The sequence below is a fragment of the Stenella coeruleoalba genome, assembly GCF_951394435.1.
Source record: "Stenella coeruleoalba genome assembly, chromosome: 20".
In the NCBI taxonomy this organism is placed as follows: domain Eukaryota; kingdom Metazoa; phylum Chordata; class Mammalia; order Artiodactyla; family Delphinidae; genus Stenella; species Stenella coeruleoalba.
In genome coordinates, this window is record NC_137166.1 from 40,800,655 (window position 1) to 40,820,824 (window position 20,170).

General features: G+C 37.7%; 1 protein-coding gene across 2 annotated transcripts in view; it reads left to right on the forward strand.

Annotated features, from left to right (window-relative positions):
• DPY19L3 (dpy-19 like C-mannosyltransferase 3) overlaps positions 1-20,170 on the forward strand; it is a 70,850-nt gene that overhangs the window by 6,738 nt on the left and 43,942 nt on the right. For both annotated transcript variants that reach the window (XM_079908166.1, XM_079908167.1), the window contains one exon: positions 18,954-19,044. In XM_079908166.1, coding sequence (XP_079764292.1) covers positions 18,954-19,044 — 91 coding nt within the window. The remainder of the gene's footprint in view (positions 1-18,953; positions 19,045-20,170) is intronic.

Here is a 20,170-nt window from a genome sequence, read left to right on the forward strand (position 1 = left end):
CATCCTGAGTCATCTCCTTAGCAAAAACCATCTAGGGGCCCACCCTGAGTCACCTGTTAGCACTGCTGTCAGATGTGGGCCGGAGCCTACCATGAATAACAAAGATACTCTTGTCACAGGGAAATTCAAGGGTTTATTGGCTGCCTCTCAGGAACTGGAGACAAAGGCCAACCACATTCTTTTTTATGCAGGAGGCAGCGAGGCCAGAAATGATGAGTTCAGGTTTGGATACATTGTGAGTCACTTTCAAAACAATCCAAGTAAAGATATGGAGTAAGGGGAGCTGGATTTACGGATCTGAAGGCAGGAGTTCCATGTGTGTTGGAAACGGACCTTTTCATGTTACCAGCTTGTAGCTGTGTGGGCAGGATTGTTTGAGGAGTATGTAGCATGAGAAGAAAGAGACCGGAGGCCAGATTCTGTCTCTGCCTCAGACACAGGCTGGGAGAAGCTGGGAGACAGGCGCACCCTCTCACAGGCCTCCCCACACCACCCGCACCCCTTACACTTAAAGCTGAGCTCAGAGTCTTGGTGCGTTTTTCCCTCTCTATTCAAGCTCTCTGGGTTTTTTTCACCCCTGTGTCACAAGAGGAATCCTCAGATGTTGTAATCATTTCTCAAACCAGATGATAGACTGGCTTATTTTTCATCTTAGAATTATCTAGACCCGGTGGTCTCTAACAGAACTCTCTGTACTGAAGGAAATGATCTAAATCTACACTGTCCAGTACAGTAGCTGCCAGCCAGATGTAGTGATTGAACACTGGAAATGTGGCTAGTGCATCAGAGGAACTAATTTTTAAATTTTATTTAAATTGAACTTTAATTTTAAAGTGCTTATACATTTTCTGTGAATAAACCAGTGAAATCAGCCATTACCGATCAACGGTATTACTTAGCCAAAGGGAAAGCTCATTTTCAGAGTTTATACGCCTTCCTAAATTTACTCCTTTACATTTTCATCTTGGGGGATGATGGGAATATTTGAGAAGTGTAAATCTATTTCCCTTTTTTATTTGAGTTATAACTTATCAAAATTGCCAGGCTAGTTTTTTATGTAAATACTTTGATCTTTTGAATACTCTGAATTAGTTGTAATTATTCAGAGAGTAAAAATATTGCTAATAAAATAGACTAATCATATATTCAGTTTATGCATTCAAAGTAATTTTTTTAAATGTTCATAGTAGTGTTAGTATTTCATATGTGGGAACCATGGGACAGAAACTTGGAGCCGAAAAGAAGATGTTGGTTTAAATGGTCACAGAAAATGTGTATGTAGTATCCTTTCCTGGCATATTTTTTAAATTAAAAAGTCAGTTTCTTGTTGTCTTAACCATTGTGTTATATTGCCCTTGCTGCGAAATTTAAAGTATAAGAGATTTTTTTAAATATCCTTGATTGAATGTCTGCTATGTCCTTGGCACTGTTATAGGTGCATTCTACTTTTATTTTATTTAATCTGGTTGTTTCCAAAGCCCAAACATTTTAACTCTAACTTGTCCTTTAAATGCAACCTGCTTTTTTTTTTTTTGCTGCTCTTTATTATAAACAAAACAAACTAAAGGGTTTAAAGCCCATACTCTTATTTGCTGTGCTCCCCTTACAGTGCCTGGCACATCGTCAGTGCTGAGTAGACAGTGGTCTGTTGGAGTAGAGTTAATCTCTAGTGGGGAGGGAGTGGTGTAGGCAGGGGAGGCAGGGAGACACCTGGCTGCTGTAAAGAACCTGGGTTGGAATTGGAGCAAAAGGATGCAACTTCGGAGCTTGCCTCCAGAGATAGGACATAGTTAGTACTGGCAAGTGGGGAGCCAGTCATTGCATTTTTAATGATTTGTGTTTCGTAGGTGCTGGAGTAAATCTCTGTATGGTCTTTATTGTTTTTCTTTTTGGAACATTGTGTTTTTTATTGCACAGACTATACTGTGACAACAACAAAAACTTTTTTAAATGAAAAACATTACTTAGTGTTCATTACCCTTAACAAAAAACAATTTTCATTTTTCCCTTCCGTTCTTCATCCTGTACATGTATATATTTTACTTATTTATGACCCCAACATAGATAGTTTTTACAATCATCGTATGCATTTTCCATATACAATTATATATTTTCACAAACACTTACAATTATTATATAAATTAATAGCTATATACTTTAATATTTTTGACATTTTTATACCCTTGGTCATTTCACTATTTCCATGCTCCCAACTTGGGGTAGATTGTTTCTAATTGTGTGGTTAGACCCCTAAAATTGCTTACTTAACTTCTCATTTTAAAGCGGTAGGATAAAGATGTCAGTTCCTTCTTTTGTTTAGAATTACCTCAGAGCAATGAAAGAAAATGAAAAACAGTCAGATTCCTTCTTTGATGAAACTAAGAGAGGTCTGTAATCTGGAACCACAATATATGAGGAAGGGCTGCCAAATCCAGTGAAACTCCAAGGAGTGTAGAAAGATGCTGCGAGAGAACTCCTAAAGCTGCAGGTTTTAGGTAAAGCTGCTGAAGTTTAGTCCTCCAAAGTCACTGGCACATTCTGAGGGATAAACCAGTGGTCCCCTGTGTGAGACCATGGGACTAGATGTGAGGAGTAATGACAGAAGCTTCCCTGTATACACTTTGGTATGAAAGAGAAACAAGGTAGACAGGCTGAAAGGAGTAATCACAGAGACAAACCATTTTTGTAAAAGTAGAGTTTAAGCAGACCAGGATAAAGAGAGAAAACTTGCATTTTCAACAGCCCTGAAGCTGCCGATCTCTGAAGACTAAAATGAGGAAAAGACTAAAGAGCTCACTCTTGTAATCCACTCTGTATCAGCAGAAAAATTCTTGCTGGCCTGAGTTATGTCCCAACCCTCTCCCCTACATGTAGCTGATTTGGTAAGAACTTGCCACATTTAGAAATGACTAGTAATCAGAAGGGAACTAGCACAGGATCTGTACAATAATACTGCAAGAAAAAGGGAAGAGAAAAACAAGAACAAACGATACATGAAGAACCAGAAAACTTTTACAGCAGAGACGTGAAGATTGTGGCCAAACGTGTCACATTAAAAAACAAACATAATAAAGCATTTGCCACTGTAGAAGGTGAATTCAAAGCAGGAATGTAGGAATGTATATACCATCTTCAAAGAGATTTGTAGGAAGATAAGAGGAAATGAAACATGAGCTGGCAGAACTTAGTCAAGAAATAGAATATTTAAAGATATAACCATAATAGAAATCATGACTATGTAAGGAGCAACACACAGGAGACCAGAATCTGCAAAAAGCAAGAAGAGAAAAGTTGGACAGGACTGATGAAAGTAAACAAAATGAAATAGAATTAGTAAAGTTAAAATATTAGAAGTGACAGCTAAGGAAGACAACAGAAAGATTGCATTATTTGTGTCCCATAGGAAGCAAAACCATGAAATGGGGAAAAAAATGTTTAAATCTGTAATTCAAGAAAACTTTCCAAAAATAAAGGAAAACTTGAATCTACAAACTGAACGGACACGATGGGTCCCAGGAACATTTGGCCTAGAAAAATCATTAGCAGGATATAGCTACGAAATTCCTGTACCTAAATGGTAAGAAACCTTTGGACATCCAGACAAAAGATCAAGTTACCTATATGAGGAAACAAAGGTCAATCTGGCTTCCAAGTTTTCCAAGTAACATATAGTTACTCAAAGACCTTGAATTATGTCTACAAAGGACTCACGTAAAAGAAAGTGATTTATGTATTTTAACCCAGTTATTCCATCATATATAAAGCACCATTCAAATGTTTTTGACTCTGAGAAATATGTATTTTTAAGAACACCTGGAGAAATTGGTAGAGGAAAAACTTTATCTAGTCAAGAGATAAAAGGCAAAACAATGTTAGAAAGATTGTCAAATTTATTTAACTGTAGAACTAAGACTAAATAGTTACAGAACAAAATATATATGATATGAATAGTATAATAACATAATAATGTTATTATGTAATAGTAACACAATAGCAGTGTAATAATTACATAACACAAGTTAGAAGAGGAAGGGAAAGAAAAGGTAAAAAATGGTGGAAAGGGCTTCCCTGGTGGCGCATCCCCCCGATGCAGGGGACACGGGTTCGTGCCCCGGTCTGGGAGGATCCCACATGCCGCAGAGCGGCTAGGCCCGTGAGCCATGGCCGCTGAGCCTGCACGTCCGGAGCCCGTGCTCCACAACGGGAGAGGCCACAACAGTGAGAGGCCTGCATACCACAAAAAAAAAAAAAAAAAAAAAAAAGATGGTGGAAGTATCCTGATGTATCTTTTATAGCTAAAAATCAAAAAGTTACAACTAAAAGTGATGTCAAGAAACAGACATACAGTATATATAAAGAAAATTCCAAGAAAAATAATATCAAGTAAAATTGGGCAGGGGAGAAGTATAAATTTCATAAGATTGTCATAACTTGTTATAGAAAGTCAGTAGATACTAGCCATAGAAACAAAGAATTAAGTTATTCTCTGAAGTTATAAAGAAAGGTAACCCCTAGAACAAAAACATCAACCTTCCAAATTAAAGACATGTACACACATACACACATATTGAAACAAGCTGACACGGATCATGTAGTGAAGGATTTGTTGTAAAGAGCAGTAAAAAGCATGATACAATATCTATTAACACAAGTATGTCTAATTATTTTTGATTAAATAAGTATCAGTGGGTTTTACTCACCTAATAAAAACTCTGGATCACAAAGCAAAATCCAAATCACATCATATATGCATAAGATCCTCCCAGAACAGTAAGAATCCTCCTTAGACAGATTAGGCCACAGGTGTGGATAAGGACTTAATAAATGCAGAAAGGGGAAAGAAAGTATCAGACAGTATTAAATGAGGCAAAGAAGGGCAATATTTCAGTGATAAAGATACAGACCATAAATATGACTATCCATGCATCAGATAATCACAATATTTACAAAGCAGAAACCACAGGAAATGTAAGAAGAGTATAGAAATACATTAGTATTGAGGAGTTTTAATTCTTTCCCAGTTCATATAAAAGCAAGTGGACAAAAATAAGTAAGGATATAGAAGACCTAGTGAAAATATTGAATATGATAGATCTAATCTGTAAATATCTAAAGATACATTCATTTCCAGTATCCACAGAACATTCACTAAACCATTGATAAATTAAGCCGTAAGGAAAAATCTCAGATCCAAAAATACAGAAATTATATGGACAATATTCTCTAATCACAGTGTGATAGCACATAGTCTTGGCCTGTTTCTGACTTTGGGCATAAAGGTCACAGTATCCTCTTTTGTTAATTTATTCATTCACTTAAATAAAAATTGCAGATAACTAATTAAAAAGAAAAATTGCTTACTATCTAGAAATTTTAAAATATTTAAAAAGTAACTTTTGGGCCACAGGTAATTAAAACTGAATTTATAGAAATTATAAATGAAATCTAGAAAATGATGAAAACCGTATTTCAGGATTATGGAATATACCTAAGAGAGTACTCAGAAGAAAATTTGTAGCTGTAAATACTATATTATGAAATAATTAATATATTGTGCAATAAATGAATTATTCCACTTATGAAATCTCACAACAGAAGGAGCGATAAAGGTAAAAGAAATTGATCACCTAGAAAGTAGGAAAACGGTTCATAAATCAGTGGTTATTTGGGGGGGTGAAAACTAAAGAAATGAAAGGAAGATAAAGATGGGGTAGGAAATGAAAATATCCAAAATAAGAAATAACACAAAAATAATTATGGAGATGGAACTTCCCTGGAGGTCCATTGGTTAAGACTCCGTGCTTCCACTGCAGGGGGCACAGGTTCGATCCCTGGTAGGGGAACTAAGATCCCACATGCCGTGCAGCACGGCCAAAAAAAGAAGAAATAATTACAGAGGTCATGAAATATGGTAACAGAGAAATAACCATAGAGACCATGAAATAAGAAAGAGCCACATGAGACTATTTTGTTTGATTTTATGCAAATTAGATGAATAGATGAAATGGGTGATTTCCTATAAGAATATATTTTTAAAATATTTATTTTATTTATTTATTCTTATGTTTTGGTTGTGCTGGGTCTTAGTGGTGGCACGCACGGGATCTTCATTGCAGCATGCAAGATCTTTAGTTGTGGCATGCAGACTTCTTAGTTGCAGCATGTGAACTCTTAATTGTGGCATGCATGCGGGATCTAGTTCCCTGACCAGAGATCAAACCCGGGCCCCCTGCATTGGGAGTGCAGAGTCTTACCCACTGGAACACCAGGGAAGTCCCTAGAAGAACATTAATTACCAAAACGGCCCCAGTAAACACAATTATTTCTGTAGATGTGATAGAGAACACTTGAGAAATATTGTACCTACCTATCCCCCAACCCCAAAATACCAGACCCTGTTGACTTTATGGAGGAATTCTACCAAACTTTTAAAGAACCAAAATATTCCAATGCTATTTGAGCCATCCTAGAACACTAAAGAGGAAGAAAACTTCCAAATTATTGCTATAAATCAGGTATTACACACCAAAACTGAGGATCAGACTGTAACTACAGTCAGTTCTTATTCCCACCAGTTATGTTATATAAAGTCACTGAGAATAGTGAATTAGCGAATACTGAACTGTGACTCCTGGGGAAATATGTACATATGTATAGACACACTCATATCACACATAGGTTACAATCTTAAATCCTAAGAACTCCTCCTGGTAGATTCTATTTTCTTTTTTTTCACAAAAGAGAAAGTGAGTTTCAGAAATGTTAAGTGAGTTGTCTGAGGCCATCCACTAACTGGTGCCAGAGCTGGGATTCAAACCTTCTGTGACTGGCCCCAGAGCTAGGGCTTCTCGCGCTGTGCTGCACTGCTGCCCCTTACTGTCTTTATCCTCTGATCATCTCTGTGTGAGAGCTGGAGCAAGAGGCAGACCACAGCTGGGAACTATGCACATCAGGCAACTCACATGTCTACAAATGACTGCAAAATACAGCAAGTATTGATTTTTGTCATTTTTGTTGTTACAAATAAATTTTAGCTAGTAGGCAAATTTGCAAATAGGAAATCCATGAATAATGAGGATCAACTGCATATAATCCAGATAATATTAAAAAAACGAAACTCAGAGACTAATCCCACTATATATATTGGACCCAAAATCCTAATTAATGCTAGTAAAGAGAGTCCAGTAGCACATTAAAGCATGCCACACCATGAAAAAGTCATTTTTCTGCCAGGAATGCAAAGGAGATTGTTGGGAAATATATACTTTTTTTTTTTTTTTGCCATATTAGTACCTCAAGAGATGTAAAAAAAGGTATTTGAAAAAAATTCAACATCAGTTCTTTGTAATGTACATAACTCAAAATAGGAATGGACTAGGTGAGCCCATCACATCAGTAGAATACACAAATAAAAACCATGTGATTATCTCAAAAAACACAGGAAAAGCATTTAACAAAGTTTGACAACCTTTATGATAAAAATGCTCAACTATCTAGAAATAGAAGAGAACTTTAGCCTCATAAAGGGCATTTGTCAAAAACCCACAGTTAAGAGCATACTTAATGATAAAAGACTGAGAGCTTTCTCCCTGAGATCAGGAACAAGACAAGGATTTCTGCTGTAGCCACTTGTATTCAACATTGTACTAGACAGTTTGTCAGGGAAATAATGGCAAGGAAATGAAATGAAAGGCATGAAGTAAAACTGTCTCTCTTTGTAGATGACACGTATATAGAATCCACTAAAAATAACTTTTAGAACTAATGAGTTTATCAGGGTTGCAGGATAACAAGATCAATATGCAGAAATTAATTGTATTCCTATACAGTAGCAATGAGCAATCCAAAAGTGAAATTAAGAAAACAGTTCTAGCACTTCCCTGGTGGCGCAGTGGTTAAGAATCCACCTGCCAATGCATAGGAAATGGGTTTGAGCCCTGGCCCGGGAAGATCCTATATGCTGTGGAGCAACTAAGCCCTTGTGCCACAACTATTGAAGCCCGCACCCCTAGAGCCTGTGCTCCGCAACAAGAGGAGCCACTGCAATGAGAAGCCTACACACCACAACGAAGAGTAGCCCCTGCTCACCACAGCTAGAGAAAGCCCATGCGTGGCAACGAAGACCCAGCACAGCCAAAAATAAATTTATTAAAAAAAAAAAAAAAAAGGAAAGAAAGCAATTCCACTTACACATCAACAAAAAGTAAAATACTTGGGAATAAATTTAACCAAAAAGTATAAAACTTAAACCATGTCCATGCATTGAAGACAATATTGTTAAGATGGCAATACTCCCCAAGTTCAACATGATCCCTCTCAGAATCCCAGGTGGATTTTTTGCAGATATTGACAAACTGATCCTAAAATTTATGTGGAATAAGAGGCCCAGAATAGCCAAAACAGAACAAAGTTGGGAGACTCACACTTCCTGATTTCAAAACCTGCAATATCAAGACTACAATAATCAAGAGAGTGTAGTGCTGGCTTAAGAATGGACATAGAGATCAATGGAATGGAATTGAGAGTACCTTACGTTTATGGTCAATTGATTTTCAACAGAGGTACCAAGACAATTAAACGGAGAAAGAATAGTCTTTTTAACAAATGGTCTGGAGACGACTGGGTATTTACATGCAAAAGAATGAATTTGGGCCCTTTTCTCATACTACATGCAAAAATTAACACAAAATGGATCATAGACCCAAATGTAAGGGTTAAAACTATGAAACTTTTAGAAGAAAACATGAATAAATTTTCATGGCCTTGGGTTGGCTAAGCTTTCTTAGATACAACACCAAAAGCACAAGTGACTAAAGGAAAAATAGTTAAATTGGACTTCATCAAAGTTAGAAACTTTTGTGCTCCAAAGTACACCATTAAGAAAGTGAAAAGACAACACTCAGAGTGGGAGAAAATATTTACAAATCATGTCTGGTAAGGGATTTGTATCTAGAAAATATAAACAACTATTACAACTTAATGATAAAAAGACAACCTAATTTTTAAAATGAGCAAAGGACTTAATAGACATTTCTCCAAAGATGATTTACATATGGCCAACAAGCACATGAAAAGATGCTCAGCCCCATTAACTACTAGGGAAATTAAAATCAAAACCACAATGAGATAACACTTCACACCTGCTAGCAGGGTTATTATAAAAAGACATAATAACAACTATTGACAAGGACGTGGAGCAGTTGGAACCCATCTACCACTTTGGAAAAAGTCCAGCAGGTCCTCAGTCAGACATAGAGTTATCACATGATCTTAGCAGTTCTACTCCTAAGGGTACACCCAAGAAAAATGAAAACATATCCACAAAAAAATTATAAACAAATGTACATAACAGCATTTTTCATGATAGCCAAAAAGAGGAAACAACTCTAATGTCATCAATAGATGAACGGGTAAAGAAAAGGTGGTATATCCATACGATGGAATATTATTCAGCAGTTTTGAAATGAATTACTGATACATGCTACAGCATAGACGAACCTTGAAAACATGCTAATTGAAAGAAGCCAGGCGCAAAGGACATATTCTGTGATTCCAGGAGAGGCCAATCTAAAGAGACAGAAAGTAGATTGGTGATTGCTTAGGGTTAGAGGCCATGTGGAATCTGCAGGGTGACAGCCCAGGAGTGTGGGTAATGAAAATGTTCCAAAATTGATTGTACTGATGGATTCATAACTCTGTGAATATAGTAAAAGCCACTGACTTGTGCACTTTAAAAGGGTAAATTGTATGTGAATTCTATCTCAGTGAAACTTAAAAGACTAGATGCATACTTTTTGTTTAAATATAGCATGCATACGTCTAAGACCAAATGTTAAGACCTTACTGATTAGGGAAACACTAGAAAAATGGTGTTCAAAAGAAATTTCTGTTGGCTGAAGAGTTCTTTATCTGTGCTGTGGTAATACTATAGCCATTATCCAAATATGCTCAGGAACTGAGAAAATGAACTTTTAATTGTTTTTTTAAAAAAATTGATGTATGTATGTATTTATTTGCCGCGTTGGGTCTTCGTTGCTGTGTGCGGGCTTTCTCTAGTTGCGTCAAGTGGGGGCTACTCTTCGTTGTGGTGTGAGAGCTTCTCATTGCGGTGGCTTCTCTCGTTGCGGAGCATGGGCTCTAGGTGCGCGGGCTTCAGTAGTTGCGGCATTTGGGCTCCACAAAAGCCCAGGACCAGATGGCTTCACAGGCAAATTTTACCAAACGTTTAGAGAAGAGCTAACACTGAGCCCTCTCAAACTATTCCAAAAAATTGCAGAGGGAGGAACACTCCCAAATTCATTCTATGAAGCCACCATCACCCTGATACCAAACCCAGAAAAAGATATCACAAAAAAAGAAAATTATAGACCAATATCACTGATTAACATAGATGCAAAAATCCTGAACAAAATACTTGCAAACAGAATCCAACAACATATAAAAAGGATCATACACCATGACCAAGTGGGATTTATCCCAGGGATGCAAGGATTCTTCAATATATGCAAATTAATCAATGTGATACACCATATTAACAAATAAAGGAATAAAAACCATAGGATCATCTCAATAGCTGCAGAAAAAGCTTTTGACAAAATTCAACACCAATTTATAATAAACTCTCTAGGAAGTGGGCATAGAGGGAACCTACCTCAACATAATAAAGGCCATATATGACAGACCCACAACAAACATCATACTCAATGGTGAAGAACTGAAAGCATTTCCATCAAGATCAGGAATGAGACAAGGATGTCCACTCTTGCCACTATTATTCAATGGCGAAGTCCTAGCCACGGCAATCAGAGAAGAAAAAGAAATAAAAGGAATACAAATTGGAAAAGAAGAAGTAAAACTGTCACTGTTTACGGATGACATGATACTATACATAGAAAATCCTAAAGATGCCACCAGAAAACTACTAGAACTAATCAGTGAATTTGGTAAGGTTGCAGGATACAAAATTAATGCACAGAAATCTCTGGCATTCCTATACACTAACAACGAAAAATCAGAAAGAGAAATGAAGGAAACAATCCCATTTACCATCGCAACAAAAAGAATAAAATACCTAGGAATAAACCTACCTAAGGAGGCAAAAGACTTGTACTCAAAAAACTATAAAACACTGATGAATGAAATCAAAGATGACATAAACAGATGGAGAAATATACCATGTTCTTGGATTGGAAGAATCAATATTGTGAAAATGACTATACTACCCAAAGCAATCTACAGATTCAGTGCAATCCCTATCAAACTACCAATGGCATTCTTCACAGAATTAGAACAAAAAATTTTACAATTCATATGGAAACACAAAAGATCACAAATACAAAAGCAGTCTTGAAAAAGAGAAATGGAGCTGGAAGAATCAGTCTCCCCAACTTGATACTATACTACAAAGCTGCAGTAATCAAGACAGTATGGTACTGGCACAAAAACAGAAGTATAGATCAATGGTACAGGATAGAAAGCCCAGAGATAGACCCATGCACGTATAGTCACCTAATTTACGGCAAAGGAGGCAAGAGCATACAATGGAGAAAAGACAGCCTCTTTAATAAGTGGTGCTGGGAAAACTGGACAGCTACATGTAAAAGAATGAAATTAGAACACTACCTAACACCATACACAAAAATTAACTCCAAATGGATTAAAGACCTAAATGTAAGACCAGAACTATAAAACTCTTAGAGGAAAACATAGGAAAAACACTCTTTGACATAAACCACAGCAAGATCTTTTTTGACCCACCTCTAGAGGAATGGAAATAAAAACAAAAATAAACAAATGGGACCTAAATAAACTTAAAATCTATTGCACAGCAAAGGAAACCATAAACAAGACGAAAAGACCACTCTCAGAATGGGAGAAAATGTTTGCAAATGAAATGATGGACAAAGGGTTAATCTCCAAAATATACAAACAGCTCATGGTGCTCAATATCAACAAAAAAAACAAAAAACAATCCAATTAAAAAATGGGCAGAAGACCTAAATAGACATTTCACCAAAGAAGACATACAGATGGCCAAGACGCACATGAAAAGCTGCTCAACATCACTAATTATTAGAAAAATGCAAATCAAAACTACAGTGAGGTATCACCTCACACCAATCAGAATGGCCATCATCAAAAATCTACAAACAGTAAATGCTGGAAAGGGTGTGGTGAAAAGGGAACCCTCCTGCACTGTTGGTGGGAATGTAAATTGATATAGCCACTATGGAGAACAGTATGGAGGTTCCTTAAAAAACTAAAAATAGAGCTACCATATGACCCAGCAATCCCACTACTGGCATATACCCTGAGGAAACCGTAATTCAAAAAGAGTCATGTACCACAATGTTCATTGCAGCTCTATTTACAATAGTCAGGACATGGAAGCAACCTAAGTGTCCATCGACAGATGAATGGATAAAGATGTGGCACATATATACAATGTAATATTACTCAACCATAAAAAGAAACGAAATTGCATTATTTGTAATGAGGTGGATGGACCTAGATTCTGTCATACAAAGTGAAGTAAGTCAGAAAGAAAAACCAATACCATATGCTAACACATATATATGGAATCTAAAAAAAAAAAAAAAATGGTTCTCAAGAACCTAGGGGCAGGACGGGAATAAAGATGCAGATGTAGAGAATGGACTTGAGGACACGGGGAGGGGGAAGGGTAAGCTGGGATGAAGTGAGAGAGTGGCATGGACTTACATATACTACCAAATGTAAAATAGATAGCTAGTGGGAAGCAGCCGCATAGCACAGGGACATCAGCTCCGTGCTTTGTGACCACCTAGAGGGGTAGGATAGGGAGGGTGGGAGGGAGACGCAGAGGAAGGAGATATGGGGATATATGTATATGTATAGCTGATTCACTTTGTTATAAAGCAGAAACTAACACACCATTGTAAAGCAGTTAAACTCCAATAAAGATGTTAAAAAAAAAAAGTCATGTACCACAGTGTTCATTGCAGCTCTATTTACAATAGCCAGGACATGGAAGCAACCTAAATGTCCGTCAACAGATGAATGGATAAAGAAGATGTGGCACATATATACAATGTAATATTACTCAGCCATAAAGAGAAACGAAATTGAGTTATTTGTAGTGAGGTGGATGTGCCTAGAGTCTGTCATACAGAGTCAAGTAAGTCAGAAAGAGAAAAACAAATACCGTATACTAATGCACATACATGGAATCTAAAAAAAAAAAAAATGGTACTGGCAGGGCAGGAATAAAGATGTAGACATAGAGAATGGACTTGAGGACACGGGGAGGGAGGGGGAAGCTGGGGCGAGGTGTGAGTATCAGCAACATACATATACTAGCAAATGTAAATGGTTAGCTAGTGGGAAGCTGCTGCATAGCACAGGGAGATACAGCTCAGTGCTTTGTGACAACTGAGAGGGGTGGGATAGGGAGGGTGTGAGGGAGGCTCAAGAGGGAGGGGATATGGGGATATGTGTATACATATGGCTGATTCAGTTTGTTGTACAACAGAAACTAACACAGTATGGTGAAGCAGTTATACTCCAATAAAGATCTATTAAAAAAAAAACTTTCTGTTTGCTGTAAAGTTCTCTATCTTTGCTGTGGTAATACTATAGCCATTATCCAAATACGCTCAGGAACTGAGGAACTGAATTTTTAATTTTTTTAAATATACATTTATTTATTTATTTTTTGGCTGCGTTGGGTCTCCCTTGACTGAGTGCGGGCTTTCTCTAGTTGTGGCGAGTGGGGGTTACTCTTTGTTGCAGTGCGCAGGCTTCTCATGGTGGTGGCTTCTCTTGTTGCGGAGCACAGGCTCTAGGTACGTGGGTTTCAGTAGTCGTGGCACAGGGGCTCAATAGTTGTGGCTTGCGGGCTCTGGAGTGCAGGCTCAGTAGTTGTGGCGCACAGGCTTAGTTGTTCCACAGCATGTGGGATCTTCCCAGACCAGGGCTTGAACCCATGTCCCCTGCATTGGCAGGCGGATTCTTAACCACTGTGCTACCAGGGAAGCCCCTGAACTTTTAATTGTAATTAAATTAAGTAGGCACATGTGGCCCACATTAAATCCTTCAGGAAATCCCAATCAGTTTTCTTTTGACAGTGTCTAGAATCCGATCACCTCTCACAACCTCCGCCTTTGTCTCTACCAGGATTACTTCAGCAGCCCCCTTCCTGGTTTCCCGGCTTTGCCCTTGTCCCGTAGAATCTATTCTGAACACAGCAGCCAGTGCGATTCTTTTAAATATATAGCAGTGTATGTCTCTGCTCAAAACCCTTCACATTCAAACTCAGCATGTCTAAAACCAAACTCCTGACCTCCACACCTCCTGCACACACACCTTGTAGCTCAGAGTATGAGCCCAGAGTCCTTGTGTCTCCCAGACTGAGTGGTCCAGCCCCTAACCCCACATTACATCTCAGATTCTACTTCTGCCCCTACAGCCCCCCGACCTTATTACTGCCCCTTCCTTGTTCCCTCCACTCCAGCCACACTGTCTTCCTCGCTGATCTCCAGGGTGCATGTGGGCTGTTTTGCCTGACTGATGGGCTCTCCCCTCAGACAGCCACATGGCTCACTACCTCACCTCTTCCGCTCTCTGGTCAGTGTCACTTCATCAGCGAGGCCTTCCCTGTCCACCTCCAGGATCATGGCACCACCCCCTTCCCTCCCTATGCCACTTCTCTGCTTTCCTTTGTATATTTTACTTGTTTATTTGTTCCCTTCTCCTTCTGCTCTAGATTATAAATTCCATGAAGGCAGAGATCTGTGTCTCTTTTCTTCCCTGCTAAATCTCCCAGCAAAAGAATGCTTGTCAATTGTTGGTGGTCAGTAGGTATTTGTTGAATGAATAAATGAGTGGATGGATGGATGAGTGAATGAGTGAATGGCGAAGATCGATTGGAGGAAGAAGATACCAATTAGAAGCACAGAATCCAGTGGGGAGGCTAGTTTAATAGGCAAAGCATTGTCATTCCTTCTAATTGATACCTGTGTTTCCTTGAACAGTCGTTTTCCTTTTTAAAAAATGTATTGTTCTTTCTCATTGAAACTTAAACTCCTTGGAATCAAGGACTGAGTTCTTATCCCTTTTTGTTTCCTCAGAAAATAAACGTTCAGTTATAAGGAAAGGTAATTCTCATTTGGCCAAAAGTACTCAAGTCACTCAAGTTTTTAAAGTCTTTTTTCTTTATGCTAACATTTTTTCTTATTTATTTGATTTTATAGAATTTGCACATCTTCCCATTGAATACTCCTGCAAAGCAAGGAGTCTTTAGACCAAATAGGGTTAATCCGCACAGTGGTAACTATGGTAGAACCACAACTGATAATTGCTTCAGCCGAGCCCAGTGGAAATACTGTCACTTCAACAATAGTCTAACCTAGTCACAAACACTGCTTGGCAGCTGTCATATGTCATGGCTTTTAATCAACTCTAGGGCAAGAATCATTCCATTCTAACAGATGGACATGAATTTAACCAGACAATAAACCATGTATGTGCCATAAATATGTTTGCTGACAGCATGATTCCCTGTACGGAACTTTAAGAACAGCTGTCTTATCATGAGCTACTGTTGCTTAGTGAGATGATTTGTTAACTTAATTCTGAAAGATTACATTTGTCTTTAATGTAATCTTTAATGTTAATTTTACCTTTAATGTTAATCTTTCAATGGCTTCCCCACTACCAGTTGCCTAGTTGTTTTGGGGGGGGCAATTTTATAAACAAAGTTATTTACATGAGATTTTTTAAAACTAATGATATGGTTCCTTTGCAAATTTGGTGTCATTTGTCTAAAAGGGCTTATTACCTTTTGTGTGTTGCCAGGGCATGCAAAACATTAGTTGCATGCCCTGGCAACATTAATTAGTCATTTTCTTTTCTTCATGCTTATTTCCTTTTAGTACTTCTGTTAAATTACTGTATTAACTTCTACTTAAATGGCTTTAGCTGTACAATTTCTTAAAAATACAATTATTTTGTCTTTCTGCTTTTCTCTGTCATCTTCAGAGACAATGTTTTTTATTCTCTCAACAGTGCTTCCCCTGTGGAACTTGTGCAATTTAAAATATGAAGTATTTGTTCGTTTTGTGTTCTTCACAGGGTAACTTCTATTGATGTACCTTTTCATTGGCACTATCCACCAGGCAAAGTATAAATTGCTGTATAAAAACTGGAAAAGTGTTTTGAGTAGAGCAGATGTTCTCTTAGCATGAAGCAGATGTAAAACTTGCAAGTGTCTGTCTAATAAAGTATAGCATTTGGTTCTATACAGCTGGTGCCAAGATTACCAATTAATCATGTTGAAAGGCATTTTTACTAATCAGGATCCCCTCTGTTCTTTACACATTCTGGGTATGTTAAAAGAGAGAGAGATGGGGCACAAAAGTGGCTTTCTACTTTTAGTACTTTGAGCGGTTTTTCTTCTCTTTCTGCATCTTCATGAAGTCAGTCTCCTTTTAGAACCATGTCCGATAGGGAGCCCCCTACATGTGAATGACTGTTTTCGTTCTCCAGTTTGGTTTGGGCATGAGTGTTTGATGTCAGAATATTCCATTGAAGGCAGCCACACTTTGAGCACTTTAAGGCAGCTGGAGAGAAGGAAAGGAATGTAATATACTTAATGTGGTTTTTTTTCTTATTTGCATGGGCAAAAGCTAGTATTTGCTTAGTTAATGTCACTTCATAGTTTCTATGGTTACCTGACCACGGAGGAGGTTGAACATTCTGGAAACAATTAATACCAATTTAGTTTTATGTTATCAAAAGCAGTGGAGCAGTTTTTCCCAAAGATTAAAGGTGAATGGATTAATGTGACTGCCAAAATATAAAACTTTACAGGTATGAAAGACACAACACAAATCAGTAGCAAATGTAAAAGCTAAAAGAGCTACATCATTTTCCGTTGTCCTTTTTGTAAAGCAAGTGTGCTAATGAAATTAAATTTCAAAACCCGATGAGCCTTTTTTTTCTTATGTTTGATTTCCCAAGGATAAATTTGTTTTCTGGGCTCCCCTGGTGGCGCAGTGGTTGAGAGTCCGCCTGCCGATGCAGGGGACAGGGGTTTGCACCCTGGTCCGGGAAGATCCCACATGCCACGGAGCGGCTGGGCCCGTGAGCCATGGCCGCTGAGCCGGCGCGTCCAGAGCCTGTGCTCCGCAACGGGAGAGGCCACATCAGTGAGAGGCCCGCGTACCGCAAAAAAAAAAAAAAAAAATTGTTTTCTGTGAAAGGAAGCTCATTATATAAGAAGGTTTGCTACCCTGTGCCTTCTGCTTTTTTAAAAAAGAGTTAATGATGAAACATAATTGTTTTAATATCAGTAAGTGGATGTTTATACTCTTTGATAGTAGAGTATTCAATGCTTTATTCGTGAATTAATTTATAATACTTTTTTAAAGGGTAGGAGAAATATTTCTTTAAATATCTTTTTTTATTTTTTTTATTTTTGGCTGTGTCGGGTCTTAGTTGCCGGCGCACGGGTTCTTCGTTGGCCCACGGCATGTGGGATCTTCGTTCCCACACCAGGGATCGAACCTTCATCCCCTGCATTGCAAGGCAGATTCTTAACCACTGGACCACCAGGGAAGTCCCTCTTTAAATATCTTAAGGGCAGATCTGAAGATAAATAGCATGACTGGTTCTTTTAATGAAATGTTTATTACTATTTGAAAAATAATTGGAGGTAGGGGAAAACAAAGATGTGCTAAAAGAAGTTTATCCACTAGAAAGTAAGATATTCAGTGTTTATCATCCTCCACCAGTAAAGTTGGGTTTGTGGAATATGGATCCGCTGTATAGGAAAAAACATAGATGGTATTACATTTTAGACAGTGTGTTGCAGAACCTGGTTTTTTCAACACTGGTGTAAAAGAATCTATAATGACATAGGTTATAATTTATTTATTTTTTGCGGTACGCGGGCCTCTCACTTTTGTGGCCTCTCGCGCCGTGGAGCACAGCCTCCGGACGCACAGGCCCAGTGGCCGGCTCACGGGCCCAGCCGCTCCGCAGCACGTGGGATCCTCCCGGACCAGGGCACGAACCCCCGTCCCCTGCATCGGCAGGCGGACCCCCAACCACTGCGCCACCAGGGAAGCCCCGGTTATAATTTTTTGTTCATTTATACTGTTATATATATATGAAATATAGGATCTAAGAGTATTAATAGGATTATTCCAGAAAGTCTTCCCCATTCTTGTTACCAGTTGCCTCCATATTTTATATTACTGATTTAAATCTTAAATTTCATAAAAGCACCTTACAACCAAATCGACTAATAACTACTACTTTAAATTTTCAGTTCTTCTAAAATTGAATATTTATATAAAAGCAGTTTAATATTTCTTGTATCCATTTTCCTACATGAACATCTTTCCACCAAGGTTACACTTGTCAAAGTAAAATTCACATGTAAAAGGTCTGCCCCATTTTACTAAGAATACCTTGTATTCTTAGAATAAAAAGAAAATTATTAATCTTATATAATATTGTTAGCTTTTAGGCAGGTGTCTAATGCAGTTATAGTTCTTTTTATTTGAGAGATTTTTCTATTGTCCCTATTTTGTTTTTCACTAATATTACATAAGAATGGTGGTACTTTTTTAAGGTTTTAATTTGTGTGAAATTAAAAACGTTAACTCTGAAACATTAACTTAAATGGAACTAGTTTTCTCCATTGTTAAAAATGGTTTGTTATAGGAAATTTTAAACATCCACAAAAACAGCGAGAATAGTGAAATAAACCCGTATAATATACACCCAGCTTCAATAATTATCAGCCTTTTATTGTTTTTATTTGCCAAGATTTCTTAAGACTGTTGTCAGAGTTTTTTGTTTTTGTGTTTTTCTTTTAAGTTGTAGTTCTATATCCTGTTTCTACAGTGACAACAGATATTTAAACAAAACTAGGTCATGTAAACCCAGTAGACCTAACTTTATTTCAGGAAGTGGAGCGAGAAATCTCATTCAGAACAGAATGTGGACTGTATTACTCCTACTACAAGCAGATGCTGCAGGCTCCAACCCTCATGCAAGGTAATCACAACTAATAGTTTTATTTGGGGTCTACTGCATTCTTTTCAATATTTCTGCTAAAATATACTTTTGCACTAATGCATTCTAAATGCTTTATAGATCTTGTGTAGTTTTTCCTTGAACTTGTATAGTTTTTTTCCTTTTTAACATAATCAATCCATGAAAATGTTTTGCTTTGGAAGAAGTTACGTAATATTTTATGTAGTTCTCCTCTCCTTGCTTCTCAGCTCTACTCCATCCCTAATTATCTGTTCACAGTTTCTTGGTTTTGCTGTTAATTGTTTTCATGGTCATTTTGGAAAAGGTCTTTGTATGTGAAAGGAGTATTGTCTGAAAACAGGAGGCGTTTTGGTAGTACAAATGAGAATTACAGTTGTCTTTTTTGTCCCCAGTGCCCCCATTCATTCCTTTATTTTGCAGTTACCATTTTCCCACGTTTTCTGTGTTTCTAAGTGTTTTAGAGCACATACTCTTTACCTTTACTCCATTTAATGGAACCCTCCAAAAGGGTCTCTCCTACTCAATATATGCGTTATGTGCTTCATATGGGTGCATATAACAGAGAATTGCCTTTTTCTAGGCTTTGTTTGGAATCAGATATATTTTTGGTAAGAATTCTTCATGGGCGATGTTTTGTACTCTAATTTTATCACGATAGGAGACATGAAATTTTGGTTGCCTTTCTTTTAGTGCCATAAAAGTTAATCAGTTGATTCCTGTGTGGATAGTTGCATTCACACATAATAAGGTTAATTACTCACCAGCCTTGCACTTAGTGGTTTTAGCAGCCATTGATGACTATTGCCTCTGTCCATTATTTCAATAGAGTTACAGAAGTGACTCTCATTCCTCCTGCATTTATTAGCTGGAACTCTGTTAGATAGAAAACCTTTTTCTCATCAGCTATTTGATTACCCCGAGCTACAGTTTATCAAAAAAGGCAGGATAAGTGTTGATTTTTCCCCCATACAGTTGATCCTCATTATTCATGGATTCTATATTTGCAAATTCACCTACTCTCTGAAACATATTTGTAACCCCAGAATCAATAGTCCTGGTGCCTTCACCGTCATTCACGGGCATGTGCACAGCAGTGAAAATTTTTAGTTGCTTCATTTGTGTGTTC